This window comes from Polypterus senegalus, chromosome 18 (genome assembly GCF_016835505.1).
Source record: "Polypterus senegalus isolate Bchr_013 chromosome 18, ASM1683550v1, whole genome shotgun sequence".
In the NCBI taxonomy this organism is placed as follows: domain Eukaryota; kingdom Metazoa; phylum Chordata; class Cladistia; order Polypteriformes; family Polypteridae; genus Polypterus; species Polypterus senegalus.
In genome coordinates this window covers 70,607,229-70,630,451 of record NC_053171.1, presented here as the reverse complement: position 1 = coordinate 70,630,451, position 23,223 = coordinate 70,607,229, and the positions used below count along the sequence as shown (strand labels likewise).

The window sequence follows — 23,223 nt, the reverse complement described above, 5'->3', positions numbered from 1 at the left end:
ATTTGAGGCTTGTGGAATCTGAAGCAGTTGGTTATCTTCATCAGTAACCAAATTGTGACTCTTAGGAATCTGAACCGATCAGCCATTTTTGTATAAAATCGAGGTATGGCTGTAAGAAATCCGAAGTAGACACTTGTTTTTCATTAGTCTTGGAAATTTAAAGAAACAAGCTTTTTCAGTAGGATGTTAACGTAATTAGGCAGTAGGGGTGTGACATTGTTGAACATCCATTTACATTGAGAGCTTGACTCTCAGGATTCTGAAGCAGCCAGCCACTCCATTGCTGAGCAGTGACAGATCTTTGGAAACCCAAGGCAGCCAATCATCAACACTGGTAACTGGTCACGATTTGCATGTTTGTAAAGCTGTCAGTTGCCCTTCTAAATAGAGCCCTAGCCTCACAAATCTGAAACAGCCTGCCGTCTTCCACAGTGCTAATTGGAGTATCTCTATGTCTGCTATCTCTAAATCTCTACTTGGTTCTTCTGTATGATGAAACACAGTGCTGGCCATTAAGATTGCAAAGGATTTCCCTTTTTGCAACTCTTCCATCTTAGCAAGCTCCTGATCAACAGTGGCAAGTAACATTTGATGCGTTTCTGGCAAAGTCTCTCTTTTTCTGTCCATATCTGGAGCTAGCCTAACTTAGGCAGATCACTAGAGGCCGCATACGTTTTTGTCATCCTGATGCAACAGTGCATCATGATAAGTTGACAAGATTTATCATGCCGCCATCTTAAATTACTGGTAACTGGATTATGCGGCTCACCTGCCACTATTTTTTTTATGGTCCAGAAGCTGCTGAACTGTTGTTTCTTTCAAAGAATTAGATTTTCTGATCATTTTTAAATAGAGGGAGATCATTGATACAAGTTCATAAATGTGTTCTATTTGTTAAAATTGGTTTGAAAGGTGGGTAATAGTAAAATTTTAAGAAATATCTCGATGTAGCGTAGGAAGACGTCTTATCTACTGTCACATGTGTTTCTTTTTTAAATGTGAAGGATTTTCTTTTAAACTTACAATGCATGACCCCAGTCAAAGCTGCAAATTTAGTTAAATTAGGTTTTTATGTGTAGGATACAAGCCTAAAGTTTGTGTCAGGCAGGCCTGTGGAAGAGAGGTAATTAGCTTGTTACAGTCAAACCATAAATATCTTTCAATGACTCACTGGAGCTCTGACTTTCTGTGATGGCGTAATTGGACATAATCTAATCACTCATTGCTCAATGGGAGGTTGCTATATTGACGTAACCTTTAAAACTGTGACAATGGCTTTCATGCCCTGATTACACCCTTATTGGTAAACTTCTCAATGAAAAACAAGAAATGACCCTGGTGTGGTTTTCTAATTTTTTAATTTTTTTTACTTCTAAGAAGGCAAAGAAGGCCCCTTTAGCCTGGAAATCTGAGAAACTGTATTTTTTTTCTTCCAGTATCTACAGGATTATTGAAATATTGTTGCTTAGTCTATATTATGTAAGAGGAAGCATCATTCTAATTTTGTAATTCTCTATGCATCAATTTCTGGATGATTTTATTGCGTCAATAACACATGACCCTGATTTTAAGGAATATGAGCTAAACTCATAATACTTCAAACTGAGTATTTCAGACTCAATTTGGGGACATTACATGGGAACACTAAATGATGCACCTTACACGTATTTAGGTGCTATTGGTTTAGTATTTGGAATTACTGAATAAACTAATATGCTTTCTCTTTTTTGGTTTCAGGTTTTGGTCTTTAAGTTAACATGAAAAAATGGCAAAGCTGGTGAAGTGCCAAGGGCAAAGACTTTCAAGCAACAAACTAGTCATCCCCGTTTGAACATCTCCAACGAAAAGTGGCCGTGTCTGGACGAATTCTAAATGTGGTGCGTGGTAGCTCATGCTGCCATTGCCTCATCTAATTCAGGGTCTACAGTGTGGGCACTTAAGCCTTGCCAGTAGAAATGTTGCTCTGCTGAGACCCGGTAGAGGTTGGAAACATGACAAGTTTGAAACGCTCCCAGACTGAAAGACCAGTCGGGGCTACAGGCCCATCGACCGATGATTTCTACTCAAGACGTTTACGCCTGCCCAATGGTGGGGCACCACCTCCACGAAGCGAGAGCACACACCTCACTGGTTGTAACCCTGGAGTGCCAAAAATGGGAGTGCGAGCTCGGGTGGCAGACTGGCCCCCCCGAAAGGATTCATCAGCAAAGGAAGGAACAGGAGCTGGAGGAACAGTTTGGCACATCAGTGTTGAACCTGAAACAGCAGCTGCACCCATTAGCAGTAGCAGCAACAGCAATACTAGCTCAGGAAACGTGCAAGTTAAAGTCGGTCACCTGAGTCCTCAAGATTCGTCCATGTTAAGAAATATTCATAACACCTTGAAGAGCAAGACTAGCTCTCATGAGGCGCCGAGTGCTAGCAGCAACCAAGATAGCCGATTTCTTTCACCTGATGGCTATTTGGGATCGCCACGCAAAGCAATCCGTCGTATTCGTCAGCGGAGTAACAGCGACATTACAATCAGTGAGCTGGATGGAAGTGGCAGTGGAGATGGAACCTCCGAATGGGGTGCATCTGGCTACAAATGGTCACCATTGCATAGGGAATATGGCAGCACTTCCTCTATTGACAAGCATGCTGCCTCGGAGGAAAGCTTCTTTGACATGCTTAAAGGTTACCAGGGAGACAAACCTGATCAGCGGAGTCCAGCTCCAGAAAAGCTTGGGGAGTTGCTTACTGCTGGACAAAGAATAATGAGTGGCTTTGATACTCCAGATGGGCCTATGGGCTCAATGTCCCAAAGAGGAAGTCCTTCAGGCAGGATGAAAGAGCGAGAGAAGCCTTTGAAGCGGCGTTCTAAATCTGAGACTGGTGGAGATTCCATTTTTCGTAAGTTACGCAGTGTCAGGATTGAGGGAGATTTGACATCCAGAGCAGGCTCTGATCTGGATGACAACAGGTCAGAGGATGGCATGTTGCATCACAAGCCCTGGGTCTGCCAGAAAGGATTTGCCCACTATGACGTTCAAAGTATTCTTTTTGATCTGAATGAGGCTGCACTCTCGAGACAAAATGCTGTCCAGAGGCGGAACACCACGACTGGTGCCTCTGCTGCAGCTGCAGCTGCATCGTCCACTTCAACCCAGCCAGGGGCTTTCAGCTCACCTTCAGGAAGTCAAGAGGATCTTAACTCCAAAGAGACTCCTAGTCTGGATCCTGGAGATGACAAAAGCAATGAACTTGTACTCAGCTGCCCCTGCTTTAGAAATGAGATTGGTGGAGAGGGTGAGAAGAACATTAGTTTGTCCAAGCTTGGCAGCATTGGGAGTGGAGCATCTAGTAGCATTGGGGACTCTGGAAGTGGTGCATCAGGTGGAAACTTTGAGTCCTCATTGAGCTCCCATTGCACTAATGCTGGAGTAGCTGTTCTGGAGGTGCCCAAAGAAAGCCAGTCCTTGCACAATGATAGAGTCAAAAGGTACATTGTGGAACATGTAGACCTTGGGGCCTATTACTACAGGAAGTATTTCTACACAAAAGGTAAGACCATGAGAATGTTAAGAACAATATGGACAAGAAGAGAATGGTCAGCCAGATATAGCGCGCTGCTTAATGCCCATTGATCTTGTGGTGTTAGAATTTAGGATCCTCAGAGCTTCATACTAAACCATGATCATCAGTCAAGCTTCAGAGTTTACAGTATAGGTAATACACACATATGGTAACTGTGCAGAAAAAGTGTTCTGTAACATTTTTGCATCGTCTTCATCTAATCAGTTAATCTTCATTAAATGAAACTTCTGTTATTCATGCCCTTCAGAACTGTAGAACAAACCTATCCAACGTCAGCTACTTTAGTCTGCTACGAGAAGCTTGACCCCAGGGATTAGTCTGATACGATGAGGACCTTTCAAATTCAGTTAAAAATATGTTGTTGCTGACCTGTGTTTGGCATTTTAAGTTACAGAAAGCAGCACTAAAGAAAATATCCAATTTCGAGATTTACTGAATCTTTGAATTTTCTTTTCTACATCCAGTATAATCTGATTCACCATAACATCAAAAAAATCCCAAATGGGAACTGCCAATTATTTTGTTTATTTCATCAATGTCTTTTAAATATTCCATGTGCCTGTGTTTGAAAGCCATTGAGTCTTACTTATTGAATAACTGATTGCCATTCTGAAACAACTCAATTTCTTTTTAATCAGTTGTCCCATTTGCTGTGATTAAAATTAACAATCATCGTGCCGTCATTGTCTAGAAATCTTTAAGCTGAATGGCTGTTATATCTCTGTGGGGCTTAAACATTTTGTGGCGAAAAGGAATGTGAAGTATATCAGTCAAATGGTGAGCACCATTCAAAATGCATTAAGTGCTTGGAAGTGAGTCTCACGGTTCACATCAAAATGCTATGTACTGTTATTTTTCATTTTATCTGTAGCATTCAAGTTACACAACATCAAATAGTTTAGAAATAGGCAGATGAGTTTGACTCATCAGGAAATTGATAGAGAAAAGACATAGTGAAAAATTCAAGCCAAGAGTTGTAATCTAGCATCAGGCCAGATTTTTGTAAAGCAGCATGCTTAATCATAGTCCATAAATCAAAGCCATAAATTGTTTTTACTATAGATTAAAGTGAGGAAACACACAACAACAAAAAGAGTTTTATCCATAATCTCGGACAAACGGAAAATGCCAAGGATGACCTTTATAGTGTCACATTGTTCACATCACGTGCCACAAACGTCTGGTCATTCACACTTTGTAGCAATACAGCCAAACTTGTGGTGTTTAGTATTATAAAAAGATAGTGTCAAAACAAAAAAGTGAAATTTATTTAATGTCATTAAATATTTTTCAAATACATTTTGAAATGTATATACTCAAAACCCTTAAATAAAGGAAAAAAGATATAAAAAAAATACGGTCACAATATTTTCAGAATAGACCTGGGTCATAACACCACTGCTTTGCTTGAACGTTATTGATTCTATGGTTCAAGTCGACTTCATCCTCCTCTTCTGCAATTTGCTTCTGAGCAATTCGGTTACCCAGATGGCATTTCTTTTTTTTTTTCATTTTAGTTATCCCAAACCTGCATACTCCCCCAAATCATGACCACTAAAATACTTTATAAGTGATGAGATTCTTATTATGGACGATTTAACAGAACCCAAATGATACAAAATGTTCTCCTGAAAAATTTCTAGACAGCTCTTGAGATTAATTCCGAAGATTCTGGCAAATTTTAGATAAGCACTTTTATTGTTCCTACAGAGTATTTAGTTTCTATCATGCTACCCTTTACAGAAATCTTTTCTCTTTTCCACAGTGCTCTTTTGATAGCCAAGTCATGAACACTAATTTTAGCAAAAAGAAGAGAAGCCCACAGATGTTCTAGATTATGTTACCATACACTCCTGGAGTTAGTTGACCACATGTTGACCTTAGTCGTGATTTTGTATTATTGTAAATTTCTCATCTGTGTGTGGTTTGGTCTTGCTCCAAATTTTGAGAAATGTTCTTGAAACTGTGTCCAAATTCCTGATAAATATCATTTGATTTGAGTTTGATGTGCTAGTAAGATGTGTGGAGTTACAAAAATGAACAAAATAAGAAATGAGGAAATTGGAAGTACAACAAGTGTGAGAGATATTTAATAAAGTATAGGAAAGTAAGTTGAAGTATTATCTACATGTGATGTGGAGAGACAAGTATGTAAGCAAAATTATGATGGGAATGGAAGTACAGGGGAAGAGAAAGAGAGAGTGAAATTTCAAAGTGAAATTGGATGGACATAGTAAAAGATTCTTTGGGTAAAGGGTCTGACTGGGGAGGAGGTGCAGGACCAAGCTGTACAGAGAAGCTTGATCAAGCACATCGACCCCACTAAGAAGTGGGAAAAGATGAAGAGGAAAAAGATGATGAATCCAGGATCATGCACTTGAACTTGCAGCTTCTCCATAGCCTGAATCTACTGTAGTGTGCGTATCTTCATGTGGGTGCATGGATGTTGGCTGGGTAATCTTTTGGCTTACCCAATTCCAAAGTGATGCAGGTTAGGTTTATCTTGTAAGTCTAAACTGCTTTTGGATCTATGAATTTGCTGTTTGCCCCAGCGACTGTTAATTTCCTGCTTAGGCTGGTAATGCAGGACCATGTAACGAAATAAGCGAATTCAGAAAGTATTTGGGTGTCACTAGGTAGCCACATGAACATCTATGTTAATTCACTGGAGTCTCCCCTAGAAATGTTTTTGAACTGGAGCACCATGTGAATGGAAACAAACACCAAAGTTAACCCGGTCACAGTATGCCCCTTTAGAAAGTTCACAATGATTTGACAAATTGATTCAATTTGATTCAAAGTTGCCTGTGGTTGAGAAGGGTATGGATTACTGGCTGGTTGATCGAGATTACTTGACTATCTCCCCACCAATTTCTGTGGTAGGGAAAACACTGTTCAGTGTAGAAATTATTCCAAACTTTGCCAAATCTTTTTATACAGATTACTTATCAACGCTTTCGAAGTTCGGATACACTGCAATGGATACATCTTTCCAGGCTTCGCCTTGAGTTTCTGGTCCATTTCACTGGTGCAGTCACTCAGACAACAATTCTGAGTTCTTGAAATGACCTAGCAGACTAGACAATCCAACAAACTGTAATGGGTTAAGTTGGTTAGGAGCAGAATATTATTAAAAAAACAAAATAAAATGTCTGAGCCAGCTGAAGTTCTGTGGTAGACAGAGTTCAAAAGTAAGCCTCTGTGGTAAGGTTACAAGTGAAGCTGCATGTGGTTTTGCTATAAGAGAGATTTGATGTGGTGAGTGGCATTGTGCAGATTCTACATTTCATTTCTGTGTATTGGTGTTTGCGAAGTAATGGTCTATTTAGTTTACATTAATGGGTTATTTCTTAGTATGCTTCTTTTTCTTGCTTTATTGATTGATCTGGCTAGACAAATGCCTTTACTGTACATCCTCCTCTAAAAGTCTATAATAGTAACTTTATCTTTCCTTTGGTAGTGGAGAGATGTTCTGGTCTGGAGAGAACAAAACATCCAAAAACCCATCCAATACCAGCATTGTATTTTGCACACAGTAGGAGGTTCCCAACCCTAGTCTAAGAGACCCCCTGTGGCAGCAGGCTTTTCTTTCAACAAGTTTTTAACTCAGCCAGCCATCCATCCACCCACCCATTTCCTAAAACCAGCTTATCAGAAGCAGGGTCACAGGGAAGGTGGAGGCTCTCCCAGGAAGCATCAAGGGCAAGGCAAGAACAATCTGTGGACAGGAAGTCAATTTAGTTTCAACCAGTCCACCTAACTTACATGTTTTTGGAATATGGGAGGAAACTTTAGTCCCTCAAAGCAATCTGTTTGGTCAGTTTGGCTTTGGTGATGCGACTGAAAGAGGAAATGTGAGACCCATGAGGAGAAGAAAAGGTAAAGGAGGCACACTGAGAAAGCAACCTTCAAAGATGGGAAGTTTAAAAGAGGACAGGAGGTGAGAAAGGCGCCTTGAAAATAATGCCAGAATTTGAGAAGCAGGCTCTACAAGAGCAAACTCGACAGAGGGAGCACCAGACAACAGAGGTTCAGACACAAGCATCAATACACAGGAAAGGTGCTGGAGGTACATACAGGGCAAGAGGTAGCCAATATTTTAAATTATTCTTTTACCTATCCTTGACAGGTTGTGTGACTGGTGTGTCATCAGTAATAGGGAAGAAAGGGCCAAGTTAATTTAAACAGAATCAAATGTGCTTGTGAACGGGCAGTTAGGTTGTAATGTCATTACCTCCAAGGAAATGGCAGAATAGATTTGATATAATCGAGAAAATATAATGCATTTGGCTTCAGCCAGTCTCAACAAGGGCTGAAACATCCTATTTCTGACATTTTGGATTTAATCAAAAATAGAATGAAAGTTGCAATGCGATTAAGTGCTTTAAAGTGGAATTATTTCATATACTATATCAGCACTGTTTTAGATGCTTAGATCTGTATGTGCTTACTATTTTTAACACTGGAATCCCTGAAGCCTATGAAAAAAGTCGTAGTGCCAGGCCACCTTAAATTCCTTTACACCTCGTCATCAGTGTCTTTGTTTTGCAATTGTGTCAGTCAGCACAAGCAGCAAGCAGCCTGCTCACTCATCCTCCACTGAGGCAGCTGAAGTCAAGTCAGATGCTGAAGTCTCTTTATCTGGGAGTTAGGTGTCTGGAATTGTATAGGGTAATTAATATACTGTATCATTATTTGAAATTTCATGTGTGTTCCATGTCTATAACGATCTGGATAAATGTAGGATGTTAGGAAATGCGCGGCAAGAAATGTTGACCACATAACTAAAACGCATTTTTTTATGTTATAATAATGACGAAATGCAGACAGGAAGTGTAGAATGTATGGAGACTGAAGTCAAAATATCAAATAAATACTTTCACAAAAGGTATAACAAAACAAGCATGTCTTAATTCAAGAACATAACCAAAGAAAAAGAGATTATTCAGTTTACATGTTGTTGGCAATGTGTAAAAACCAAAATCCAAATATCAATTGCATGGTTGGTTTAGAAGTAAGAAAGCCTACTTCTAAATCAAGAGGTTGCGGGTTTGATCCCAGGTCATCCCTGTATTTACTGTGTTCAGTAGTAAGCCGATATTATTGCTATTACATAATAAAAACATGCATTTGATTTGAGTCTCTAACAGCCAGTGTAAAGTTTTGCTACTTGTAAAAAGCACAAATGCCACATGATAGTCTGAAAGCAGTCACGGGACATTGTATCGTTGATTGCCGGTACAACAAATAGTTCTGAGCAGGCATCAATCACAGCACCAACTGTGGTCATTGCTGCTCTTGGGAAAAAAATGGAAATACTGTAAATGCCATAACTCTGAGAGGGAGAGGCAAGTTTGTTGTACCACATGAGTGTCACTGACAGGATAAAACTGAATAACAAAAACCACTAACTTTTACCTGTAGCAAAAATTAGGTGTCACTGTCTTAAATCAAGTGTATGTTTTTATTATACCTGTATAATGGTAATAATAATGGCTGCTCACTACAGGGTTTAAACCCGCAACCTCTTGATTTAGAAGCAGCTGTTCTTATCTCAAACCCAGTAATGTGATTGATATATGGGCTTCGGTTTTTACACACTGACAACAACATGTAAATTGAATAATTTCTTTTTTCTTCGGCTATATTCTTGAATAAAGGTGCACTTATTTTGTTATACCTTTTGTGAAAGTGTTCATTTGTTATTTGGACTTCAGCTTTCACACATTATACACTTCATGTCAACATATTCTCAATTGTTACTATAACATGAAAAAAGTTTCTGCTTTAGGTATGTGTTCAGCATTTCTTCCATAGCATTTCCTTTCATCCTGCACTTACACAGATCGTTTTAGACACGGAACACACATGAGATGTATGTATTCCAAATAACGATATATTATTTACCCTGTACCAGTGTATGCTGCCCAACCTGACCAGATACAATGCCAGGAACCCCACACCCAGATAAACAGGCTTGAGTTGGGAGAACTTCAGCAGCGTCGTTGGGGGACAGAATAGCAGACTGCTGGCTGTTTGTGCTGATTGACACATTTGTATAACAAGGATGCTCATGAGGAGGTGCGAAGGAATTTATTGCGGCCCAGCATTACGACTTTTTTCGTAGGCGTCAGGGATTCTAGTGTTAAAAGAATATTATAAGGGAAACGCACAGGGTGTTAAGAACATCATGAGACAAATTAATTAATTGGGTTTTTTTGCTTTGATAGTAAAGTAGTCCCACTAAATACAAAGACCTCTGAGACAAAACACATTGTTGCATGAGACAAATGTTGAATTAACATCTTCAGTGGTTTTAGTCTTTTGTGCTATTAACCAAGAAAGCACTACAGGCATAGTTACAAAGTTTTATACTGGGGAAACTTACCGGCAGACTCAAATGACGGTCATATTGAATGTCAAGCACAAGTACTGTTAATAAAGAAGTGGTGGGCTTTTTTTCTTTTAGGGTTTAAATTATAGGCTATAGAGGAGGATTAGGGATTCATTGTTAATGAAATTCCTAAAACCAGAGTTAGAATTTCAGCCAGTTTAATTCCTCAGCTGTTTCCACATTATGTGTCTACCTGAGTTTCCTCCTACATCTTAAAACCTCTGGTTTTAATAATTTGCCACTGCAGCTTTGCCTGATGTGGGCATCATATCCAGCATTGCAAGCGTAGGAACCAACTCTAGTTCTTGTAAAAGAAGTGCGTTCAGAAAATGGATGAATCGATTTTAGTGTTAGAGCTAATGAAATTTCAGCTATGTACATGTGTACAAAGTACAATGAATTTTTCCTCATGTGTATATGTGTGTGCATATATATATATGTGTGTGTGTGTGTATATATATATATATATGTGTATATATATATATATATGTGTATATATATATATATATATATATATATATATATATATATATATATATATATATATATATATATATATGTGTATATCTCTATATATAATCTTCATTTGGATCTTAATCTTTGTTTGTCCGCGAATGAATTAGAAGAAGAAGCACTAGATGGCAGTAGAGAGACAGCTAAAACATAGGCATTGCATTAAGAATCTCCTCCAGGCTTATACTACTGAAGAATGTAGTACGCCAGTCACACCTCAAAACACAGACATTCAAACTAAGCAAATTGTTGTACTTTAAATTAACTAAAGAGATCTTCATTTAGATCTTGATCTTTGTTTGTCCGCGAATTCCACGCATGCGTAGACCACCTTCCAGTTTAGTACGTCCTTGTTGTTACTCACGGATGTCAAAAATGTGCCGGAATAACGAAAGGGGTGGTGGACAGTGTTATGCTGGTTACCTCCTGAGGCCTGGTTAGAGAATGAGATTGCCGAAGATAAAAGGTATGTGCCTACGTAACATATGAATGAAAGAAAGACAATGAGTAAAATGAATGACAACGTAACAGCACGCTCCGAAAATTATTATTGTTACGTTGTAGCCGGCGAGTGCTGCGCGTCTCACAGTTGTACTGTGGCTTGCTCACATGTCAGTGGAGTGATCCCTGTTTATGCTTTAAAGAGCCTGGATACCTATGTGCCCCCCTTTTATAACCATTGATCCATTTATATTGCCTTACTCTTTGGATTGCCACAAAGCAACCTGCGAGATTGGAGAAAGGTTGAGAAGAGATTGTGAGAGGAAATGACAGAGTCGTGAAAACGAGACGGACTGTGAATGGACAGAAGCAGAAATACTCCTACACCACCACATAATTACGATTCGGACAGTGATTCTGAGTAGGCCGTTCCTATCGAATCAATATCTAAGGCTTTTCTTTTGTAAATTTTGTTCTATTATAAAAAATCATAATGCTGTGCAACGAAGGGCCCAGTTCACGACTGGCAGCCGCGTTTAAACAGGGAGCCCTTCACAGACAACTTTAACACGCGCAACGTAGTTGGGCACACATGGCTAGTATATATATGTGTATATATATATATATATATATATATATATATATATATATATATCCATCCATCCATCCATCCATTTCCCAACCCGCTGAATCCGAACACAGGGTCACGGGGGTCTGCTGGAGCCAATCCCAGCCAACACAGGGCACAAGGCAGGAACCAATCCTGGGCAGGGTGCCAACCCACCGCAGTATATATATATTTTCCATAACTGCCTTAACTCTCTTGGGCATGGAGTTCATTAGAGCTTCATAGGTTGCCACTGGAATCCTCTTCCTCTCCTCCATGATGACATCATGGAGCTGGTGGATTTTAGAGACCTTGCGCTCCTCCATCTTCCGTTCCAGGATGCCCCACAGATGCTCAATAGGGTTTAGGCCTGGAGACGTGCTTGGCCAGTCCGGCAACTTTACCCTCAGTTTCTTTAGCAAGGCAGTGGTTGTCTTGGAGGTGTGTTTGGGGTCGTTACCATGTTGGAATGCTGCCCTGCGGCCAAGTTTCTGAAGGGAGGGGATCATGCTCTGCTTCAGTATGTCACAGCTACAATGAACTGTAGCTCCCCAGTGCCGGCAGCACTCATGCAGCCCCAAACCATGACAGTCCCACCACCATGCTTGACTGTAGGCAAGACAAGACACACTTGTCTTTGCACTCCTCACCTGGTTGCCACCAAACATGCTTGACACCATCTGAACCAAATAAGTTTACCTTGGTCTCGTCAGACCACAGCACATGGTTCCAGTAATTCATGTCCTTAGTCTGCTTGTCTTCAGCAAACTGTTCCCGGGCTTTCTTGTGCATCATCTTTAGAAGAGGCTTCCTTCTGGGATGACAGCCATGCAGACCATTTTGATGCAGTGTGCAGCATATGGTCTGAGCACTTACAGGCTGACCCCCACCTCTTCAACCTCTGCAGCAATACTGGCAGCACTCATACGTCTATTTTCAAAAGACAACCTCTGGATATGGCGCTGAGCATGTGCACTCAGCTTCTTTGGTTGACCATGGCGAGTCCTGTTCTGAGTGGAACCTATCCTGTTAAACTGCTGTATGGTCTTGGGCACAGTGCTGCAGCTTAGTTTCAGCGTGTTGGCAATCTTCTTATAGCCTCGGCCATCTTTATGTAGAGCAACAATTCATTTTTTCAGATCCTCAGAGAGTTCTTTGCCATGAAGTGCCATGTTGAACTTCCAGTGACCAGTATGAGAGAGTGTGAGAGCGATAACACCAAATTTAACACACCTGCTCCCCATTCACACCAGAGACTTTGTAACACTAACAAGTCACATGACACCTGGGAGGGAAAATGTCCAAATTGTGCCCAATTAGCCATTTTTCACTTAGGGGTGTACTCACTTTTGTTGCCAGCAGTTTAGACGTTAATGGCTGTGTGTTGAGTTATTTTGAGGGGGCAGCAAATTTACACTTTTATACAAGCTGGACACTACTTTACATTGTATCAAAGTGTCATATCTTTAGTGTTGTCCCATGAAAAGATATAATAAAATATTTACAAAAATGTGAGGGGTGTACTCACTTTTGTGAGATACTGTATATGTATTTATATGCATGTATGTGTATATACAGGTGCAGGTCATAAAATTAGAATATCATGACAAAGTTGATTTATTTCAGTAATTAAATTCAAAAAGTGAAACTTGTATATTATATTCATTCATTACACACAAACTGATGTATTTCAAATGTTTATTTCTTTTAATTTTGAGGATTATAACTGACAACTAATGAAAGTCCCAAATTCAGTATCTCAGAAAATTAGAATATTGTGAAAAGGTTCAATATTGAAGACACCTGGTGCCACACTCATTTCTAAAAATTCTTTTTTTGCATTGGTCTTAATTGATATATATATATATGTGTATATATGCATATATATATATATATATTATATAATATGTATAATCTATACTAATAAAAGGCAACGCCCTCACTCACTCGCTAACTGACTGACTCACTCATCACTAATTCTCCAACTTTCCGTGTAGGTAGAAGGCTGAAATTTGGCAGGCTCATTCCTTACAGCTTACTTACAAAAGTTGGGCAGGTTTCATTTAGAAATTCTGCGCGTAATGGTCATAACTGGAACATATTTTTTCGTCCATATACTGTAATAGACTGCAGCTCGATGGCCGTGGGAGGCGGAGTTGCGTCTCCTATCATCACGCCACCCACGTAATTGAGTGCCTGCCCATATAAGGTAAATATTGCGCGGGTGAAGTACTGTGCTAAGCATATTCATAAGTAAAAATATCTGAATCACAAACTGATGTTAATTATATTTTGTTCATAAATACTTATTAAATAATTCCAAATAGTTTTTCCGATGGTTGTGCTGCTTCCAGGCATGTATTTTCGTATTAAAGCATTTAACCAATCACATTTCAGCCATCATTTGTTGCCAGGCAGAGAGGCCTTCACAATCCGTTGTGCGGGCACTCTAACACAGATTAAATGTCGATTAACCTGTTGCTTCAACTAATCAGATTTTGAGTTGGTGTCAGTACAGCCCTCTAGCAGGCGTATGGTGACATCACCATATTCAGACCCATTGATTGGATAGAAGCCGCAGGTTCGACTTTCAGCATTAGCTTCGATGTCGATAGAAAGGGACTTTTTGATGGAACTGAAGCGCACGGATTATCTGTACGACAGAGTGATTGAACTATTTTTGAGGAAAGAGAGGAGGATGGATTTTGTTTACAAATTATCCAAATTTTTGGTGAGTAAAATGTTGCGTTTTTCCTAAATAATATTGCAAGTTTATGAGTTATTATTGATGTTTTTTATGTGTGTCGCGGCTGTGGCTGCAGTAGAAAGGAACTTGTTCACCCCTGATTTGTCTATTCAATAAAGGCATTTATTCTGGCTACAGGAGTTATCTATCTCTGATGCATTGGCTCTTTATACTGTATGTCTGCATATTAAGATGGGTTTTATAACCATAAATTAGTTTTTGAGGTGCGGGTTGATTCAGATGGAGCAGTATTGAAGGCCTAGGTGTGAGATGCACGGTCTGCCAATGGACCAGATGATACGTAAATTTAATGAACACTACAACCTGAAAATAAACAAAACTGTAGAGAGGCCCATGATTAAATGTACGGTAAAAGAGTATGAGCGAAGCAACAGTGACTTATTGAGACAGGCAGCCTAGACCACAATAGCACGGAGCTCGATGTAGTGCGCGTTAAGTCGATCTAAAATGCGCGCTCAGATTCGAAAAAATATATCCTCTATAAGTTCTATTTGGATATAAGTAGGTTCTATTTAGTCGACAGAATATCTTTGGTAGGAATGTAAGTTGAATTCAGTCTTTACATTTCTATGGTGAAGAAGAATTTATGCAATGATGACTTAATTTAACTTTAACCAAATATATTTCTGTCGACTAAATAGAAATTACTTATATTTAAAATTTAAATACAACTTGAACAGATACGATAGTCCATAATGCCCACGCAGCACTACGTGCACGTAAGAGCGTGAGTCATCCGTTTTAACAAGCAGCGTATTGCACTGATACAAAGTAGCCTGCCCATTTAATTATTTAGGAATGGATAGATAAATTAAGATTTTGTACAAATAATGTTTTTCATTTTTCTTCCTCGATGGATTCTGGCACGCCCAGCAACAGCTGCCCGCACCCCAAAGGGTGTGTGTGTGTGTTGTATGTATATATATATATATATATATATATATATATATATATATATATATATATATATATATATATATATATATATATATATATATATATGTGTGTGTGTGTGTATATGTATGTGTGTAGATATGTATGTATATATATGTGGGACTTTCATTAGTTGTCAGTTATGATGATCAAAATTAAAGAAATAAACATTTGAAATAAATCAGTCTGTGTGTAATGAATGAATCTAATATACAAGTTTCACTTTTTGAGTGGAATTACTGAAATAAATCAACTTTGTCATGATATTCTAATTTTATGACCGGCACCTGTATATACTAGGAAAATACCCACGCTTCGCAGCGGAGAAGTAGTGTGTTAAAGAAGTTATGAAAAAGAAAAGGAAACATTTTAAAAATAACGTAACATGATTGTCAATGTAATTGTTTTGTGACTGTTATGAGTGTTGCTGTCATCAAGGATTTGATTATCATTATTTCTTTCAATCAGGTTTGTATTTGTAGGATGTGTTGTGTTCAAGTTACATTCCGTGTTTGTCAATCGTTGTAAAGATGACAGGTTTCATTCATCGATTCCTTTCTTACTGCATCAACAAACAGCTCGTCTTCCTCTTTATTTGAGACATCACACACTGCATGCACGGGTTTTTTACACTGTGTCCCTTTAGCTGGACATTGACTTCTTCCACTGTGTGCTTTGTTTCCGCAGTAGCGGCGCTTATGAATATGCTTGTATGCGTCACATGCTTCATATTGTTTTGCTGCCTTCCCAATTGTGTAACGCTTTTTTGTTCAGCGCTCTTTGGAGCTCTTTCCACGGCTTTATTTAATGTTAGCTAAGACCCTGGCACTTAAAAGTTTCTCTCGCAGTTTCGTTGAGTTTGTGCCAAACACCACCCTGACCATCTTATCTTCCTTTCCATGAGCACAGTCCTTCACGGCAGAGTGTTTCCATTGGATTGCCACTGACGGACGGCCTTATATGGGCAGGCACTCAATTACGTGGGAGGCGTGATGATGCGAGACGCAAGATGTAACTCCGCCTCACACAGTGACCGAGCTGCCCGCTATGGCCGTATAGAGTATACGAAAGTAGGTTCCAGTTATGTCTGTTACGCGTAGAATTTCGAAATTAAACTTGCCCAGCTTTTGTAAGTAAGTTGTAAGGAACGAGCCTGTCAAATTTTAGCCTTCTACCTAAACAGGAAGTTGGAGAATTAGTGATGAGTGAGTGAGTGAGTGAGGGCTTTGCCTTTTATTAGTATAGATATATACAGTAATCCCTCCTTGATCGCGGGGGTTGCGTTCCAGAATCCCCCGCGATAGATGAAAATCCGCGAAGTAGAAACCATACGTTTGTGGTTATTTTTATATACACTGTGTGCACAATTATTAGGCAAGTGAGTATTTTGACCATATCATCATTTTTAATGCGTATATTCCAACTCCAAGCTGTATTAACTTGAATGCTTATTGGATTTAAGCACGTCAGGTGATGTGTATTTGTGTAATGAGGGAGGGTGTGGCCTAAGGAGATCAACACCCTATATCAAGGTGTGCAGAATTATTAGGCAGCTAGTTTTCCCTCAGGCAAAATGGGCCAAAAAGAGATTTAACTGACTCTGAAAAGTCAAAAATTGTAAAAAGTCTTTCAGAGGGATGCAGCACTTTTGGAATTGCTAAGATATTGGTGTGTGATCACAGAACCATAAAACATTTTGTTGCAAATAGTCAACAGGGTCGCAAGAAACGTGTTGAGAACAAAAGGCGCAAATTAGCTGCCAAAGATTTGAGAAGAATCAAGCGTGAAGCTACCAGGAACCCATTATCCTCCAGTACTTTCATATTCCAGAGCTGCAACCTACCTGGAGTGCCCAGAAGTACAAGGTGTTCAGTGCTCAAAGACATGGCCAAGGTAAGGAGGGCTGAAACCCAACCACCACTGAACAAGAAACATAAGTTGAAACGTCAAAACTGGGCCAAGAAATATCTGAAGACAGATTTTTTCAAAGGTTTTATGGACCGATGAGATGAGAGTGACTCTTGATGGACCAGATGGATGGACCTGTGGATCAGTAATGGGCACAGAGCTCCACTCCAACGTGGAGGTGGGGTACTGGTATGAGCTGGTATTTTTAAAGATGAGCTAGTTGGACCTTTTGCATTGAAGATGAACTCAAAATCAACTCCCAAACCTACTGCCAGTTTTTCGAAGACACTTTCTTCAAACAGTGATACAGGTAAAAGACCATGATTTTTATGCAGGCCAATGCTCCATCACTTGCATCGAAGTTCTCCACTGCGCGGCCAGCCAGTAAAGGCCTTAAAGATGAAGGAATAATGACATGGCCCCTTCCTCATCTGACCTAAACCCTATTGAGAACTTGTGGGCACTTCTTAAACGCTAGATTTACGGGGGAGAAAAATAATACACCTCTCTGAAGAGTGTCTGGGAGGCTGTAGTCACTGCTCCACAAAAAGCTGATCGTCAACAGATCAAGAAACTGACAGACTCCATGAATGGAAAGGCTTATGACTGTTATTGGAAAGAAGGGTGGCTATATTGGTCATTGATTGATTGATTTATTTTTTTTGAAATGTCAGAGATGTTTATTTGTAAATTTTGAGGTGTTTGTTTATTATTCTCACTATAACAGATGAAAATAAACAAGTGAGATGGGAAAATTTTCATTTTTCCTTTAGTTGCATAATAAATCTGCACACTAATAGTTGCCTAATAATTGTGCGCACATATGTATTCCCCTGATGATGTTCACACTCACATTTCCGTTGTGAAACATTCAGGTTTCAGGTTTATTAACATTTTGGATTGACTGATAGCACTGTGTTTGTTCCATATTAAAATTAAGCCTCAAAAATACAACTTGCCTAATAATTGTGCACACAGTGTATTTTAAACCCTTATAAGCTCTCCCACACTGTTAACATTATTAGAGCCCTCTAGGCATGAAATAATACCCTTTAGTCAAAAGTTTAAACTGTGCTCCATGACAGGACAGAGATACAATAAAATACAATACAATTTTTATTTATATAGCACAATTTAAAAACAACCGAGGTTGACCAAAGTGCTTTACAACACTATTAATAAATACACAGTAAAACAGACACAAATTATAAAACATGATATCACACAAGCTGTAAACACAGGCGAAGTTCCTAAGGCCAAAAACACAGAACAATAGTTCAAGAGATGTTGAACGCCAAGGAAAATAGATACGTTTTAAGAGTGGACTTAAAAACAGACAAGGTTGGAGCAGTTCTGATGTGAAACGGGAGATCGTTCCATAACTTTGGACCAACAACAGAAAAGGCACGGTCACCTCTGGTTTTTAGTCTTGACCTAGGCACTTGCAACAAATTAAAATTAATAGATCTGAGTGATCTTGGTGGAATGTAAGGCTGTAACAAATCAGTTAAGTACTGTGGGGCCAGACTATGTAAAGATTTAAAAACAAACATTAGGATTTTGTAATCAATTCTATATTTAACTGGCAGCCAATGAAGTGAAATTAAAACCGCGTGATATTCTCGTATTTGCACTTTCCTGTGAGAAGCCGGGCTGGTGCATTTTGGACTAACTGCAATCGAGAGACACAAGACTGAGAAACACCGACATATAAAGAGTTGCAGTAGTCAAGCCGAGATGTTACAAATGCGTGCATAGCTATTTCAAACTTCTTTAGAGATAGAAATGGCTTTACTTTTGAAAGAAGACGAATATGGTAAAAACAAGACTTAACCACTGTACTTATCTGCTTATCAAATTTGAGGTTACTGTCAAACAAAACACCCAGATTTCTGACACATGAGGTACTGTACGGTGATAGAGATGTACCTTTAAAATCATATACGCATTGATCAGTGGGACCAAACACTATGAATTCAGTTTTACTCTCATTGAGGCTCAAAAAGTTTGTTGCCAGCCAAAGTTTTAGCTCCTCCAAACAATCCAGAATAGGCTTAAAGGCATTCTTATTTCCACGCTTTAAAGGAATATAAATCTGAGTATCATCTGCATACAGATGGAAAGAGACCCCATATTTACTAAAGATAGACCCTAATGGAAGCAGATAAAGAGAGAACAACGCTAGACCCAGAATCGATCCCTGAGGTACACCAGATCTTAACTGTATCTCAGAAGAGGAATGGTGCCCAATATTGACCACAAACCTCCTATCAGAAAGATATGACCTAAACCATTGTAATACTATGCCCCGTAAACCAACGCGACGCTTCAAGACGTGAAATTAGAACGTTATGATTGACCAGATCAAAGGCAGAGCTGAGGTCTAACAAAACCAAAGCCGTAAACTGGCCAGAGTCCGTAGTCAACATGACATCATTTAAAACTCGTAAGAGGGCTGACTCCGTGCTATGGCAAGATTTAAAATCAGACTGAAACTTTTCGCAAATAGAATTATAAGATAAATGTGACTGAAGTTGGTTTAAAACAACTTTCTCAAGGATTTTAGATAAAAAAGGCAGATTTGAAATGGGACGGAAATTAGACAGCAGTGTGGAATCGAGATTTGTTTTTTTAAGATGAGGTCTCACTGTAGCAAGTTTGAAATCATGGGGAACAGTACCAGTTTGGAGACACTTGTTAATAACAGACAGCAGATCAGGGCCAACAGTGTCAATAATCTGCCTGAGAAAGCGTGATGGAATAACATCCTGGGGACACATTGTGAATTTCAAACTAGACATAGTCCTAATCAAGGTGTTCAGGTTCACAGACTCAAATCCAGACCAAATAGAACCAGAATATGGAGCATCAACCAATTTGTATGAAGACATTGACAATGTAGCTGTTATTTCAGAGATCTTATCATTAAAATAAACAGCAAAATTCTCACATAGAGTGACAGATACCTCAGGAAAAAGATTAAGATTAAGACAGTTCTTTCTCACAATTAAAGGAATGCAAATATATCTTCTCTTCAAAGGAATGCTGTCAGGAGCAGAGAATGTCAGAGAGAGAGAGAGAAGAGCAAACAATCAAAAAATCAATACGTGCTTTTGGGCTTTTAAGTATGCCGAAGCACCCCGATAAAGCAGCATTTTTTAGAGGAGCGTCCGTATCCTCTAGGCCAGGGGTGGGCAAAGTCATTCCTGGAGGGCCGCAGTGGCTGCAGATTTTTGTTCCAACCCAGTTGCTTCATAAGAAGCCCTTATTGCTCAAGTAACACTTGTGCTTCATTTTAGTTGTCTCACTCGTTTAGATTTTGAACCCTTATTGCTTATTTTAGTCTTAAACAGCTGTATTCTTGGTTTTTAATCACCCCTTATTAGCAATAAGATGCAAATGACAAAAGAAATTTGACATTTCTCCATTAAACTTGTTTCCATTTACAACTGCATGTGTTTATCGTGCACTGTTTGGTTTAATTAAATACTTTGAAAGAAACTAAAGAGAAAAAAGTGAATGACTGAGAATTACTCATCTGTTTTTTTAGACTTCAAATCATTTGAATGATATCCTTAGAAAGGAAAAAATATCTAGGATATGAGAATGACCTGACGTGGCAGAGTTAAAGCACTAACGAGCCCTGAAATTAAATAATTAACAAGGATTTTTTTTTTTAATTAAGCAACTGGGTTGGAACAAAAACCTTCAGCCACTGCAGCCCTCCAGGAATGGCTTTGCCCACCCCTGCTCTAGGCAAACAGCCTCTGTGCAAACAGCCCCTCTGCTCACACCCCCTCCGTAAGGCGCAGAGAATGTCAGAGAGAGTGACAGAGAAAAGCAAACAATCAAGCATCACACGGGAAGCATATCGTATATCATTGAGATGTTTTAGTTAATACGTAATACATGCTCTGATTGGGTAGCTTCTAAGCCATCCACCAATAGCGTCCCTTGTATGAAATCAACTGGGCAAAAACTGAGGAAGCATGTACCATAAATTAAAAGACCCATTGTCCGCAGAAATCCGCAAACCAGCGAAAAATCTGTGACATATATTTAGATATGCTTACATTTAAAATCCGTGATGGAGTGAAGTCGTGAAAGTCAAAGCACGAAATAGCCCGGGATCACTGTATATGTGTGTGTGTATGTGTATATATAAAACCGTCTATTGCTCCGGTCTCTTCATTCCCTTCCATGCTTCGCCACAGTATTCATGTCTTCCTGCTGATAACTGCAGCCTTTTTATTTAATCCATGGCTTCTCCGCTGTTTTATTGTTAGTTTATTACGATTATAGTTATTGTATAGGTATTTTAGACTTAGTTTACATTGTTCAGTTACCCATTTCCTTTATCGTTCCAAATGTACCCCCATTAACATTTCTATCGAGATGATCACCATTGATCAAAGAACTGTCACTTACCGAGTGGTTTCCATGCCCGGAGATGGCGCCTGACTTTTCCATTCACTGTGTTACATATTGCAAGGTGTGGACTGATGACAATACAGGAGATAATTATACTGCACAGGAGCACTATACGAGTGAAATGCTTAAGTCCTTAACCTATGGTTCTGCATGTGAGTTGATGGCTGTCGCTGAATTGTTCGGTTGTTGCTTTCAACCAAAATGGCCAAATATTTTACACCTTTGGACAACCACCAATGCCTCTTAAACATTAGATTCACAGGTGACGATTTCGGTAGTGGACACTTTGATGTTTATGAATGTTTAAACTCTCAAAAGCTGGATGCAAAGTTATCGATGTAACCGATTGTATGCTTACAACGCTTTTCACACTTCTGCCATCCAAGAGAAGATATTGCAGCATCAAAGCCAAATCTGCCAAGCTGCAGGAGAGTTTTTACCCCCAGGCTGTTAGACTCCTTAACACCAGGATGCCCCCAGGACCTTCCACACAACCTCAACCACCTTTAAAAACAGAACTTTTATACATGAAAACCACTGTCCTGCAAAGATGAGTGTGCATGTAGAAAAGAATTGAAAATCTCTTACTGACCTTTAAGTATCTTGACACTCTTTATATCCTTCTGCTGTGAAACATTCTGACCTGTCATTGTTTACACACATCTTAAACAACTATTATCATTCACTGATAATTTCTGTATTATCTATATCTATTATTTATTTATTTATTATATTACATATCTTACACATCAATATTGCTGCTACTTCTTTGTCCTATCTTTGCATAATGTCTTGTCTTGTTTGTTTTTTAATTTTTAATTTTTAAATTTTAAAATTTTAATTATATTTTTAATTTATTATTTGCACATCATGTTGTTACACTGTGGACCCTGAGCTTCGCAATTTCGTCTGTCTGTATACTTGTATATGGTTGAGATGACAATAAAGTTCACTTTGACTTTACGCTTGACAGATGCCGAATGTCACTTCAACATAACAAGTCCTGCAAATACTAACGTAATTGAAACAAACCATGAAACTCAAACCAATTATGACAGCAGCAATCCAAGCTGTGAGATTTGAGGCCAGATTGCTTTTCACATGGCCAACTGCATGTTACATGTTCAAGAGTAATCTCAGCGCACAGCTTGGTCATATTACAACTGGAGGGCCGAACTGACAATGTGGTATACATAGAGATTCCTAACAAATAATTATTGGTGTATTTTCCCTCAGTTTAAAAAGGTTTACTTTTATTCTTAATAAAAATTTTAAGGTAGTATTTCGGCGCTGTGAAGCGCAGGTATTTTGCTAGTATATGTGTATATATATATGTATACATATATATATGTATATTTATATGTGTAAAAATGTATACGTATATATATTTATATGTGTATATATGTATGTATATATATGTGTGTGTATATTTATGTATCTATTGTACATCAGTCTGTTTGTAATGAATGAATCTAATATACAAGTTTCACTTTTTGAATGGAATTACTGAAATAAATCAACTTTGTCATGATATTCTAATTTTATGACCGGCACCTGTATGTATACACAGTGATCCCTCGCTATATCACTCTTCGACTTTCGAGGCTTCACTCTATCGCAATTTTTTCTCATACACGCTTATGTCACTACGCA

The 23,223-nt window shown here is 38.9% G+C and overlaps 1 protein-coding gene across 5 annotated transcripts in view; it reads left to right on the top strand.

The window, feature by feature from the left end:
- sipa1l1 (signal-induced proliferation-associated 1 like 1) overlaps nucleotides 1-23,223 on the top strand; it is a 251,214-nt gene that overhangs the window by 71,193 nt on the left and 156,798 nt on the right. For all 5 annotated transcript variants that reach the window (XM_039741579.1, XM_039741578.1, XM_039741577.1 and 2 more), the window contains exon 2: nucleotides 1,738-3,543. In XM_039741579.1, the coding sequence (XP_039597513.1) occupies nucleotides 1,992-3,543 (1,552 nt within the window). In that variant the 5' untranslated portion in view covers nucleotides 1,738-1,991. The remainder of the gene's footprint in view (nucleotides 1-1,737; nucleotides 3,544-23,223) is intronic.